This window comes from Engystomops pustulosus, chromosome 8 (assembly GCF_040894005.1).
Source record: "Engystomops pustulosus chromosome 8, aEngPut4.maternal, whole genome shotgun sequence".
In the NCBI taxonomy this organism is placed as follows: Eukaryota; Metazoa; Chordata; class Amphibia; order Anura; family Leptodactylidae; genus Engystomops; species Engystomops pustulosus.
In genome coordinates, this window is record NC_092418.1 from 119103976 (window position 1) to 119119028 (window position 15053).

Below are 15053 nucleotides of genomic sequence, written 5' to 3' on the forward strand. Positions count from 1 at the left end.
TCCCCTGTGTGAATTCTCTCATATTTAACAAGATGTGATTTCTCACTAAAAAATTTGCCACATTCTGAACATGAAAAAGGCTTCTCCCCTATGTGAAATCTCTCATGGTTAACAAGATGTGATTTCTGACGAAAACATTTGCCACATTCTGAACATGAAAATGGTTTCTCACCTGTGTGAATTCTCTTAAGCTGAACAAGATCTGATTTCTGACGAAAACATTTCCCACATTCTGAACATGAAAATGGCTTCTCCCCTGTGTGAATTCTCTCATGTACAAGAAGATTTGATTTTGAAGAAAAACATTTGTCACATTCCGAACAAGAGAACGTCTTCTCCCCTGTGTGAATTGTCTTATGCTTAACAAGAATTGATTTTTGTGAAAAACATTTCCCACATTCTGAACATGAAAACGGCTTCTCCCCTGTGTGAATTCTCTCATGCTGAACTAGATCTGATTTTTGAATAAAACATTTGCCACATTCTGAACATGAATAAAGCTTCTCCCCTGTGTGAATTCTCTCATGTTTAACAAGTTTTGATTTCTTAATAAAACATTTGCCACATTCTGAACATGAAAACGGATTCTCCCCTGTGTGAATTTTCTGATGTGTGAGGAGATTCCATTTAAGAGTAAAACATTTGTCACATTTAGAACAAGAAAATGTCTTCCTGGTTGCAGCTCTTAGATGTTTGGCTGCTCTGTGGTGGCTCCTTTTGGGACTTTTAGTCTGTGATGTATCAGAAAAGGTTGCGCAATGTAATTGGATCAGAAGATAGATTGTTGCAATAAAGGTCTGAGGGTGAATCCTTTCTGCTGTTGTTTTCTATACATGTATCTTGTGTGATCCCACAATCATCAGCTGTAGTATCTGAAGATATCAGATGTTCCTCAGAGCCACAAGTAACGTCATCTGCCGGGAATAACAGGTTGATCAATAACAAAGTTAATAAAATCTGTAATGATATAAATATTTATAAAATTTTATATATCATATCTCACCCTCTAATATCATATATCACCCTCTAAGATAAATCAAACAAGTCCAAAACAAGGGGAAAAAATGTCCAGACTAAAGATGAATGATCTCTAATTTGTACATATTTGAAGCTTTATATTTCAATATATCTACATCTTTGCACCCCCACACCTGTATATGACTGCACCCTTACACCTGTACATGACTGCACCCCTAAACCTGTACATGACTGCAACCCTACACCTGTACATGACTGCACCCCTACACCTGTACATGACTGCACCCCTACACCTGTACATGACTGTACCCCTACACCTGTACATGACTGCACCCCTACACCTATACATGACTGCACCCCTAAACCAGTATATGACTGCACCCCTTAACCTGTACATGACTGCACCCCTACACCTGTACATGACTGCACCCCCACACCTGTACATGACTGCACCCCTAAAACAGTATATGACTGCACCCCTGGACCTGTACATGACTGCACCCCTAAATCTGTACATGACTGCATCCCCACACCTGAACATGACTGCACCCCTACACCTGTACATGACTGCACCTCTACACCTGCACATGACTGCACCCCCACACCTGTAAATGACTGCACCCCTACACCTGTACATGACTGCATCCTCACACCTGTACATGACTGCACCCCTACACCTGTATATGACTGCACCCCTACACCCGTAGATGACTTCACCCCTACACCTGTACATGACTGTACCCCTACACCTGTACATGACTGTAACCCTACACCTGTACATGACTGTACCCCTACACCTGTACATCACTGCACCCCTAAACCTGTACATCACTGCACCCCCACAACTGTACATGACTGCACCCCTACAACTGTACATGACTGCACCCATACACCAGTAGATGACTGCACCCCTACACCTTTCCATGACTGTACCCCTACACCTGTACATGACTGTACCACTACACCTGTACATGACTGCACCCCCACACCTGTACATGACTGCCCCCCACACCTGTACATGACTGCACCCCTACATCTGTACATGACTGCAACCCCACACCTGTACATGACTGCACCCCTACACCTGTACATGACTGCACCCCTACACCAGTAGATGACTGCAACCCTACACCTGTACATGACTGTACACCTACACCTGTACATGACTGTACCCCTAAACCTGTACATGACTGCACCCCCACACCTGTACATGACTGCACCCCTACACCTGTACATGACTGCACCCCTACACCTGTACATGACTGCAACCCCACACCTGTACATGACTGCACCCCTACATCTGTACATGACTGCACCCCCACACCTGTACATGACTGCACCCCTACACCTGTACATGACTGCACCCCTACACCAGTAGATGACTGCACCCCTACACCTGTACATGACTGTACCCCGAAACCTGTACATGACTGTACCCCTACACCTGTACATGACTGCACCCCTACACCTGTACATGACTGCACCCCTACACCAGTAGATGACTGCAACCCTAAACCTGTACATGACTGTACCCCTACACCTGTACATGACTGTACCCCTACACCTGTACATGACTGCACCCGTAAACCTTTACATGACTGCACCCCCACACCTGTACATGACTGCACCCCTACACCTGTACATGACTGCACCCCTACACCTGTACATGACTGCACCCCCACACCTGTACATGACTGCACCCCTACATCTCTACATGACTGCACCCCCACATCTGTACATGACTGCACCCCTACACCTGTACATGACTGCACCTATACACCAGTAGATGACTGCACCCCTACACATGTACATGACTGTACCCCCACATCTGTACATGACTGCACCTATACACCTGTACATGACTGCACCCCTAAACCTGTACATGACTGCACCCCTAAACCTGTACATGACTGCACCCCCACACCTGTACATGACTGCACCCCCACACCTGTACATGACTGCACCCCTACACCTGTACATGACTGCACCCCCACAACTGTACATGACTGCACCCCTACACCTGTACATGACTGCACCCATACACCTGTACATGACTGTGCCCCTACATTTCTGCACCTCTTTACTCCTATTGCTGCATTTTTATTTTCATGCAGTTGAGATGCATGTCTTCATTATCGACTTTCAGAAGGGCCAACAATTTTGGCGCCGTTAGAGAATCCACCACTTTTCCAACATGTTTTATGGCGCACAATTAGAGCTGCAGAAAACTGGTGTAAGGAGTTCTATTGGCTCCAGATTTATGAAGCCAGGAGCACAGTCTTTTCAAATCTGGCACACCCTGCGGGCGCTCACTTTTCTTGCACTGAGTGCACCAGTTTTTTCTGGTGAACTCAGTTTTACAGGTGAGCAACAGATTCATGTCAGACTTCCGTGTCACAATCCTTTTACAAACACTTCATAAATACAAGTGCAATCGATATGAACTCCCGAGACCAGCTTTTAGCTGCAATAATTTTGCGCCAAAAATTGTACCAAGTAGAGACGGAAATATCTCAGATTCACAAGCAGTGCCACAATTTTGCGCCCATAAATAGAAGTCATGAGAGTCAGATAAACACCAATATTGTGGAGGCACTACCGCAATTTTTCCGTTTCAAAGGCTATAAAAATGCCCCCTATTTTGTGGTAGTGGATATAGGCAGAAATAATGTGGTAGAGTACTCACCATCCTGGGGGTCCCTGGCACCAGCGTCATGTCCTCCTTCCCAGGCTCCCTCCTCCACACATATCTGGACCTGCTCTCTCTCCATTCTGTGTCTCAGTCTCTCAGTCTAAGCTCCTCCAGTAAGATCTTCCACCAAGAAGTTCTCCTCATGTGAGTTGTGCTTGGGTTTCTTATACCTCTTGGTCTGCCACCTTTTGTCCCAACAACCTCCCCCATGTAAATGAAGGGTGTTGGTCCCACTTCCTTATAAGCCAGGCTGATTGTTTAAGAGTGTTTTGTTATGAGTGTTCTCCTTTGTTATGTGTTTATTATCCCTTCCCACCAAAGAAAGGCCAGGATGTGTCTGTCTGATGAAACTAGATAACTTAATTTGCAAATCTTTACTAGGTGAAATGTCGCCCTGTGATTCCCTACTGATTCCACATCATGAACAATAGGGAATGCAAATCCATGCAGACAAGGCGTCTCCAATGACCATTGGACTGCCATGTCTTGGAAATGGCTTCATGGAGCAGGAGAATATCATACAATCAAGTGCGTTTTATGTCCAATCAAATATTTAGAAATGTTTTTATTTTTTAAATAATTTTAGTAAACATTTTTAGAATTTCTTTCCAGTCCCAAAATCAGTATTGGTGCTGTATAGTAAACTTTTGTTAGTAACATTTGTATTTCAAAGTGCTGCTTTTTTATAACTGTATTATACAGACAAGTACATACTATGATACATTTTTACTATAAAATATTGTAAAGGTTTTAATTTCTTATATGACTTTTTAATTCTTTAATATATTTGTCATATCTTAACTCTTAAACATTGTCAAAGTGCCAAGGACTCTTTTCCCGAGTTTACATTATCTAAAATAAAACATTATCACTAGAGATGAGCGAGCACTAAAATGCTCGGGTACTCGTTATTTGAGACGAACTTTTCCCGATGCTCGAGTGCTCGTCTCGAATAACGAGCCCCATTGAAGTCAATGGGAGACTCAAGCATTTTTCAAGGGGACCAAGGCTCTGCACAGGGAAGCTTGGCCAAACACCTGGGAACCTCAAAAAAGGATGGAAACACCACGGAAATGGACAGGAAACAGCAGGGGCAGCATGCATGGATGCCTCTGAGGCTGCTTAATCGCACCATTATGCCAAAATTATAGGCAACAGCATGGCCATGACAGAGTGACAGAATGAAGCTAGATAGCATCTAAAACATCCAATAATTGACCCAGACACTATAAGGGACGGCATGCAGAGGCAGCGGCAGCAGGCTAGAGAGTGTCATGGCGACAGACCCTAAATGGACTCAGGCTTCAAACCAATGGGTGGCAGAGAGGAACCAAAGGAGGTGAGCAAGAAGCGCTCAAGTAATATCGGTACATGATAAAAGTTTGCCAGTATATTTTGTGGATTACACAGCAGGGTGGCGACAAAGTTAACATGGAAGCCATGAAAACAACCCAAAATTCTGCCTGACACAGCTCGTTTGATAAGGGGACCATGTATGGAGGCAGTGAACTAGTAGTAGATTAAAGGTGCTGCAGTTAAAACTATGTTAGTTGGATCTTGGCATGGAGCTGGCGCTCCGCTGCCAGGCGAGCTTTCGCCAATCCAAGCCCCTGTCTCTAGGCTACTCCCTAAACAGCACTTCTAAGAACCTTTTGTATAAGATCAAGTGTAGTAGCGTTCTTATTAGTTTGGGATATGGCGGGTGAGGGGAATGTAAACAGATGCGCAAGAAGCGCTGAAATAATATCGGTAAATGATAAAAGTTTGCCAGTATATTTTGGGGATTACACAGCAGGGTGGCGACAAAGTTAACAAGTTTGATGTGGAATGCCCTGTAATAGCTCTTGGGCGGTGTGCCTTTTATCGCCTAGGCTCAGCAGTTTGAGCACCGCCTGCTGTCGCTTAGCGACGGCACTGCTGCTGTGCCTAGAGCTACCGACTGATGGCGCCATGGCCACGGATGGTAATTCGGAGGAGGAGGAGGTGGAGGAGGGGTGGGAGGAGGAGGAGGTATAGTAGGCCTTTGAGACCTGGACCGAGGTAGGCCCCGCAATCCTCGGCGTCGGCAGTATATGACCAGCCCCAGGGTCAGACTCGGTCCCAGCCTGCACCAAGTTAAGTGTAGTAGCGTTCTTATAAGTTTGGGATATGGCGGATGAGGGGAATGTAAGCAGATGCGCAAGAAGCGCTGAAATAATATCCCTAAATGGTAAAAGTTTGCCAGTATATTTTGTGGATAACACAGCAGGGTGGCGACAAAGTTAACAACCTTGATGTGGAATCCATGAAAACAACCCAAATTTGTGCCTGACACACCTCGTTTGATAAGGGGACGATGTATGGAGGCAGCTATATGGACGACTTTTGGAGGTAGCAATGGAGACAACGTGTGGAGGCTGCTATGGAGACAATTTAATTTGGATAGTGCCTGTATGTGGCAGTCCAAAAAAGTTTTCAAACCAGAGGAGCAGGTAGGTGGCCCTCCAGAAAAATGGAATAGATTGAGTGCCTGTATGTGGCAGTCCAAAAAAGTTTTCAAACCAGAGGAGCAGGTAGATGGCCCTCCAGAAAAATGGAATAGATTGAGTGCCTGTATGTGGCAGTCCAAAAAAGTTTTCAAACCAGAGGAGCAGGTAGGTGGCGCTCCAGAAAAATGGAATAGATTGAGTGCCTGTATGTGGCAGTCCAAAAAAGTTTTCAAACCAGAGGAGCAGGTAGGTGGCGCTCCAGAAAAATGGAATAGATTGAGTGCCTGTATGTGGCAGTCCAAAAAAGTTTTCAAACCAGAGGAGCAGGTAGGTGGCCCTCCAGAAAAATGAAATAGATTGAGTGCCTGTATGTGGCAGTCCAAAAAAGTTTTCAAACCAGAGGAGCAGGTAGGTGGCCCTCCAGAAAAATTGAATAGTATGAGTGCCTGTATGTGGCACTCCCAAAAATTGTTTAAAACAGAGGACCGGGTAGGTGGCCCTCCAGAAAAATTAAATGCATAAAGTACTATAGCTAGAGCCAGTGGGCCCTGTAAAAAAAAAGCCAGTTTCCTCTGCTTTAGTGTACAAAGAGGAGGAGGAGGAGGAGTGCATAAATTATTCAGGTTGAGCTTCCTTCACCTGGTGGAGATTGGAAATTATGAGAAATCCAGGCTTTATTCATCTTAATAAGCGTCAGCCTGTCAGCGCTGTCAGTCGACAGGTGTGTACGCTTATCGGTGATGATGCCACCAGCTGCACTGAAAACCCGCTCGGACAAGACGCTAGCGGCAGGGCAGGCAAGAACCTCCAAGGCGTACAGCGCCAGTTCGTGCCACATGTCCAGCTTTGAAACCCAGTAGTTGTAGGGAGCTGTGTGATCATTTAGGACAATGGTATGGTCAGCTACGTACTCCCTCACCATCTTTCTGTAAAGATCAGCCCTACTCTGCCGAGACTGGGGACAGGTGACAGTGTCTTGCTGGGGTGACATAAAGCTGGCAAAAGCCTTGTAAAGCGTACCCTTGCCAGTGCTGGACAAGCTGCCTGCTCGCCTACTCTCCCTCGCTACTTGTCCCGCAGAACTACGCACTCTGCCGCTAGCGCTGTCAGAAGGGAAATACTGTTTCAGCTTGTGCACCAGGGCCTGCTGGTATTCATGCATTCTCACACTCCTTTCCTCTCCAGGGATGACAGTGGAGAGGAGAGTGAATACCCAGTAATCAGTGCTGGAATAAATTCTTTGAACGCGAGGGTCACGGGATAGGCAGCCTAGCATGAAATCTGCCATATGCGCCAGAGTCCCAACGCGCAAGAATTCACTCCCCTCACTGGCCTGACTGTCCATTTGCTCCTCCTCCAACTCCTCCAACTCCTCTTCTTCTGCCCATACACGCTGAACAGTGAAGGTCTGAGCAATGCTCCCCTCTTGTGTCTCGCCAACATTCTCCTCCTCTTCCTCCACATCCTCCTCCACCTCCTCCGATATGCGCTGAGAAACAGACCTGAGGGTGCTTTGGCTATCAACAAGGGAATCTTCTTCCCCCGTCTCTTGTGACGAGCGCAAAGCTTCCGACTTCATGCTGATCAGAGAGTTTTTCAACAGGCCAAGCAGCGGGATGGTGAGGCTGATGATGGCGGCATCGCCACTGACCATCTGTGTTGACTCCTCAAAGTTACTCAGCACCTGACAGATATCAGACATCCACGTCCACTCCTCATTGACTTGAGGAAGCTGACTGACCTGACTACCAGTTCTGGTGGAAGTTGACATCTGGCAGTCTACAATCGCTCTGCGCTGCTGGTAAACTCTGGATAACATGGTTAATGTTGAATTCCACCTCGTGGGCACGTCGCACAACAGTCGGTGAGCGGGCAGTTGGAGGCGGTGCTGCGCTGCCCTGAGAGTGGCAGCATCTGTGCTGGACTTCCTGAAATGCGCACAGATGCGGCGCACCTTCGTGAGCAAATCTGACAGATTGGGGTATGTCTTGAGGAAACGCTGAACTATCAGATTTAACACATGGGCCAGGCATGGCACATGTGTCAGTCTGCCGAGTTGCAGAGCCGCCACCAGGTTACGGCCGTTGTCACACACAACCATGCCTGGCTTCAGGTTCAGCGGTGCCAGCCACAGATCAGTCTGCGCCGTGATGCCCTGTAATAGTTCTTGGGCGGTGTGCCTTTTATCGCCTAGGCTCAGCAGTTTGAGCACCGCCTGCTGTCGCTTAGCGACGGCACTGCTGCTGTGCCTAGAGCTAGCGACTGATGGCGCCATGCCCACGAATGGTAGTTCGGAGGAGGAGGTGGAGGAGGGGTGGGAGGAGGGGGAGGCATAGTAGGCCTTTGAGACCTGGACCGAGGTAGGCCCCGCAATCCTCGGCGTCGGCAGTATATGACCAGCCGCAGGGTCAGACTCGGTCCCAGCCTCCACCAAGTTAACCCAATGTGCCATCAGCGATATATAGTGGCCCTGCCCGGCAACACTCGTCCACGTGTCCGTGGTCAGGTGGACCTTGTCAGAAACGGCGTTGGTCAGGGCACGGAGGATGTTCTCTGACACTTGCTTGTGCAGGGCTGGGACGGCACATCGGGAAAAGTAGTGGCGGCTGGGGACCGAATACCGAGGGGCGGCCGCTGCCATGAGGTTTCGAAAGGCCTCGGTCTCTACCAGCCTATAGGGCAGCATCTCCAGGCTAAGCAACTTGGAGATGTGGATGTTGAGGGCTTGGGCGTGTGGGTGGGTTGTGCTATACCTCCTTTTGCGCTCCAGCGTCTGGGGTATGGAGAGCTGAACGCTGGTGGATGCTGTGGAGGATCGTGGAGGCGAAGATGGGGTTTTCGCACGGGAGGTGTTTGGGCCGGGGTCCTGGGCAGGGGGCTGACTAGCAGCTGACACAGGGGAAGGAGCAGTGGTGTGCCCGGAGGTGAACGGGCTTGGTGCCATTGAGTGGGGTGTTTAGCATTCAGATGCCTGCGCATACTGGTGGTAGTTAAGCTAGTAGTGGTGGAACCCCTGCTGATCCTGGTTTGGCAAAGGTTGCACACCACAGTCCGTCGGTCATCCGGTGTTTCTTTACAGAACCTCCAGACTTCTGAAAATCTAGCCCTCGCCACGGGAGCTTGACTACGGGCAACATTTGGCGCTGATGCACCAGCTCTGGCCCTGCCTCTCCGTCTGGCCCCACCACTGCCTCTTTCAACCTGTTCTGCTATAGGACTCGCCTCCGTCTCAGAAGCACTGTGTTCACCCGGCCTATCAACCCAGCTTGGGTCTGTCACCTCATCATCCTCCGATCCCTCAGTCTGCTCCCCCCTCGGACTTCCTGCCCTGACAACAACTTCACCACTGTCTGACAACCGTGTCTCCTCATCGTCCGACAGCTCTTTACACACTTCTTCCACTATGTGAATAATGTCATCATCACCCACAGACTGCGACTGGTGGAAAACCTGGGCATCGGAAAATAGCTCAGCAGCAGCAGGACAAGTGGTTTGTGACTGTGGGAAGGGTCCAGAAAACAGTTCCTCAGAGTATGCCGGTTCAAATGCCAAATATTGCTGGGAGGGGGCAGACTGGGGGGAAGGAGGCTGAGGTGGAGGAGCTGGAGGAGTGCTGATTTCGGTGACATGGGTGGACTGCGTGGAAGACTGACTTGTGGACAAATGGCTAGAAGCATTGTCCGCAATCCACGACATCACCTCTTCGCACTGTTCTGGCCTCAACAGTGCTCTACCACGAGTCCCAGTAACTTGAGACATGATGAACCTAGGGAGTGTAGCTCTGCGGCGTTCCCCTGCTCCCTCATCAGCAGGTGGTGTCTCACCCCGCCCAGGACCACGGCCTCTGACCCCTGCAGTAGTTGGACACCCACGTCCACGCCCTCGTCCTCTACCCCTAGCCCTCAGGTTAAACATTTTCCAAATTAAAGTGTAAACTTTAATTTTTTTTTTGTGTTTATTTTTTTTTTAAACAAAACGATGCTATCCTATTGCTACGGCTAATTTCTAACCTACACTGACAGCACACAACTGGATTTTGTGCTGTGCCTGATGACTTTGAGTTATAAAAAGAAATAAAGGTAAAAATAAATCAGCAGACTCTGCCTAATTCTAATCAAACCCCTAATAAATTGTCCCACTTTGTTTGAGGTGGATATGCGTGTCACTAAGAGCTAAACACAACGGTAGCAAGTCTCCCAGCAAATTCCTCACAATATGGTACTAGCTGCTCTACTAATGCCAGCAAGCCCAGCCACAAGAAAACAAAAAAAAGGAAAATATAACGATATTGTAGGCCTAAGTAAGCCGTTGGGGTTCTCCTATGGCTATTTTCTAGCCTACACTGAAAGCACACTGCTTTGCAAGATGACTTTGAGCTATAAAAAGAAATAAAGGTAAAAAAAAAATAAATCAGCAGACTCTGCCTTATTCTAATCAAACCCCTAATAAATTGTCCCACTTCGGTGTTTGAGGTGGATATGTGTGTCACTAAGAGCTAAACACAACGGTCGCAAGTCTCCCAGCAAATTCCTCACAATATGGTACTAGCTGCACTACTAATGCCAGCAAGCCCAGCCACAAGCAAACAAAAAAAAGGAAAATATAACGCTATTGTAGGCCTAAGTAAGCCGTTGGGGTTTTCCTATGGCTATTTTCTAGCCTACAGTGAAAGCACACTGCTTTGCAAGATGACTTTGAGCTATAAAAAGAAATAAAGGTAAAAAAAAAATAAATCAGCAGACTCTGCCTAATTCTAATCAAACCCCTAATAAATTGTCCCACTTCGGTGTTTGAGGTGGATATGTGTGTCACTAAGAGCTAAACACAACGGTAGCAAGTCACCCTGCAAATTACTCACAATATGGTACTAGCTGCACTACTAATGGCAGCAAGCCCAGCCACAGGCAAACCAAAAAAAAGTAAAATAAAACGTTATTGTAGCCCTAAGAAGGGCTGTTGGGTTCTTGTAGAATCACTCCTGCCTAACACTATTCTAATAGAACAGCCTAACGCTTTCCCTGACCAGCAGCAGCTCTCTCCCTAGCGGCATCCAGACACAGAATGATCCGAGCAGCGCAGGCAGCGGCTAGTCTATCCCAGGGTCACCTGATCAGGCCAGCCAACCACTGCTATCGACGTGTAAGGGTACCACGTCATGCTGGGTGGAGTGCAGAGTCTCCTGGCTTGTGATTGGCTCTGTTTCTGGCCGCCAAAAATCACAACGGCGGGAGATGCCATTTTCTCGAGCGGGCGAAGTATTCGTCTGAGCAACGAGCAGTTTCGAGTACGCTAATGCTCGACCGAGCATCAAGCTCGGACGAGTATGTTCGCTCATCTCTAATAATTATATATATATATATGATTAGGATGCATATACATGAACACAGCTAAGCTTCCATATTTTATGCTAAAGAAGTGCCGTATCATCTTACCCCAGTAATTTATCTTGTCCTCAGAATACATGTAGAAGGACAAGGACATTCCATGATGTTATTGAGGCACTCGGGGGGGGGGGGGGGAGGGGCATTTATTATGTTCATTTACCACACAGACTTGCTCAGTCCACCAGGGCTTTTTGTACCATAAAAACTTTCTTTATTTTGGCAGCTTTAAAACTTGGACATCATATTAATCCAATGTGTTTTGGACACATATAGTATCCTCAGTCATGGATAACAGAGTATAAAATGAAAAACCTGGATGGCGGTAGTACAGGGAATTCTCCACATGTACTATATCGCTGGGGAACAAGCACAAAGAGGAGGCGCAACCCTAGTGCAATATCGTTAAAGTAGGTAGGAGAAGATGTATAAGATGATAAAGGAGACTCTCACCTGGTCCCACCACTGGTCCCAAACTGGAACTCCCACCAAGACATGACCAGGTTAGCCAATGAGAGCGGATATTTGTCCCCCAATGGTTCTCGCTGGGTCTGTAAATAATATCTACCAGAAAACATAAAATAATTATGTGACATGAGATGGTAAGTGACCTGCAAGATGAATTCCTTTCAATCAGCAGTATAATGACTAAAGCTGCCAAGGTGACACTCCAAAGCCTTGAGTGCAACTGCATAAGGAATGGAGGTGTAGACACATCACAACCCAACCCTGTAGAGTAATCTGACCAGACATATTTATCCAAAACTCTCAGGACATCCGATGAGTCCTGTAGATAACCAGGTACTCTGATTACAAGTGGTTGTAATCAGCCATTCACATAATATTTCATTAACTGAGCCAATGCCCGAAATAATATATGTGTTTTGGGTAAACTGTGTATGAGGGAAATAATGGGCTCACACAATGGGCTTTAAACAATCCGGTTGGGTTGTGTGGCAGTTCTCTGTGCACCTGGATGTACTACATCTGAAAGCATGAACTTCATTTGAGAGCAATACATGTCTTTATCCAAAAGAACCACCGTACCCCCTTTATCCAACATCTTTATAATTACATTAAAGCAATCTCTAAGTTCAGACAGAGATGTGAAGTGCCTTTTGGACAGATTTCTTTTATGGAAGGAAAACTCCTCATTATGTGGAGTAGATAAATCTTGTTTAATTCTGTTTTGAAACGTAACCATAGAGAGTGTACGTGATTCTAACACATCATAAATATGGCGCAGCAAGACAGAGACTAAGATCTGCCAAAAAACTGAAGAAAAGCCAATAATAAATTCCCCCGTGTTCCCACTCAGGCAGAACATCAGCTGCTCCTTTATCCGAGCTCCTCCACATTTTTCTCTCTTATTCTGATTGTGTTATATAATTGTACAAGTTCTCTAATTCAATCTGAAGTTTATTGGTTATTGCATCTCATACAACTCAACATCAAACTCAATTACAAATGCAGATGTTCAATAAGAACAAGACTTCTCCCCTTGTGGCTCCTCTCATATGTAAAAAAAAGGAAAATGTTTGCCACATTCTTAACATTCAAATGTTTTTTATTCCTGTGTGAGAGACGTGTTTAGAGATGGGATTTCATTGCAAAACATTTGTCACATTGTTTACGCAAACCACTTCTCCCCTGTGTGAATTCTCTCATGTTTAACAAGATCTGATTTCCTAATAAAACATTTTCCACATTCTGAACATGAAAACGGCTTCTCCCCTGTGTGAATTCTCTTGTGTTTAACAAGATCTGATTTCCTAATAAAACATTTTCCACATTCTGAACATGAAAACGGTTTCTCCCCTGTGTGAATTCTCTCGTGCTGAACAAGATCTGATTTTTGAATAAAACTTTTCCCACATTCTGAACATGAAAACGGTTTCTCCCCTGTGTGAATTCTCTTATGTTTAACAAGATGAGATTTATGAGAAAAACATTTGTCACATTCTGAACATGAAAACGGCTTCTCCCCTGTGTGAATTCTCTTATGCTGAACAAGATTTGATTTTTGAATAAAACATTTCCCACATTCTGAACATACAAACGGTTTCTCCCCTGTGTGAATTCTCTCGTGCTGAACAAGATCTGATTTTTGAATAAAACTTTTCCCACATTCTGAACATGAAAACGGTTTCTCCCCTGTGTGAATTCTCTCATGTTTAACAAGATGTGATTTATGAGTAAAACATTTTCCACATCCTGAACATGAAAAAGGCTTCTCCCCTGTGTGAATTCTCTCATGTTCAACAAGACTTAATTTTTGAGTAAAACATTTCCCACATTCTGAACATGAAAAAGGCTTCTCCCCTGTGTGAACTCTCTCATGTTTAACAAGATAGGATTTCTGACTAAAACATTTGTCACATTCTGAACATGAAAATGGCTTATCCCCTGTGTGATTTCTCTCATGTTTCAGAAGAACTGATTTCTGACGAAAACATTTGCCACATTCTGAACATGAAAATGGTTTCTCTCCTGTGTGACTTCTCTTATGTTCAACAAGACTTGACTTTTGAGTAAAACATTTTCCACATTCTGAACATGAAAATGGCTTCTCTCCTGTGTGAATTCTCTGATGTTTAACAAGACTTGACTTTTGAGTAAAACATTTTCCACATTCTGAACATGAAAATGGCTTCTCTCCTGTGTGAATTCTCTCATGTTTCACAAGATCTGATTTTTGAATAAAACATTTCCCACATTCTGGACATAAAAATGGCTTCTCCCCTGTGTGAATTCTCTCATGTTCAAGAAGATTTGATTTTTGAGAAAAACATTTGTCACATTCTGAACAAGAGAACGTCTTCTCCCCTGTGTGAATTTTCTTATGCATAATAAGATGTGATTTCTGACGAAAACATTTGCCACATTCTGAACATGAAAATGGCTTCTCTCCTGTGTGAATTTTCTGATGTGTGAGGAGATTCCATTTATAAGTAAAACATTTGTCACATTTAGAACATGAAAATGTCTTCCTGGTTGCAGCTCTTAGATGCTCGGCTTCTCTGTGGTGGCTCCTTTTTGGACTTTTAGTCTGTGATGTATCACAATAGATGCGCAATGTAATAGGATCAGATGATAGATTGTTGCGGTGAAGGTCTGAGGGTGAATCCTTTCTGCTGTTGTGTTCTTTGTATGTATCTTGTGTGATCCCACATTCATCAGCTTTAATATCGGAATATAGCAGATGTTCCTCTGAGCCACAAGTAACGTCATCTGCCGGGAATAACAAGTTGATCAATAACAAAGTTAATAAAATCTGTAATGATATAAATATTCATAAAATTTTTGCATAAATTGCCAACTTGTTTTATTTTTAACCATTTCTGATGTCACACTGTGAACACAAAAACAGCTTCTCTCCTGTGTGAATTCTCAGTAAAACGTAGATTAAAACATCTGTCGCATTAGGGGTCATTTATCTTAGGATTTTATTTTTATTCTCTCCTATATTTGCAACTTTTTTGGAAGCATTTGCATATTTGCACCAAAATAAGCAAATCCACTCGCTTAGCAAAG

The 15053-nt window shown here is 45.3% G+C and overlaps 1 protein-coding gene across 1 annotated transcript in view; it reads right to left on the reverse strand.

Moving 5' to 3' along the window:
- Positions 1 to 13109: 13109 nt before the first annotated feature.
- Positions 13110 to 15053, reverse strand: part of LOC140075962 (uncharacterized) — a 795288-nt gene continuing 793344 nt past the window's right edge. The window contains 2 exon segments of the mRNA XM_072122420.1: positions 13110 to 13152; positions 13154 to 14482. Coding sequence (XP_071978521.1) covers positions 13110 to 13152; positions 13154 to 14482 — 1372 coding nt within the window.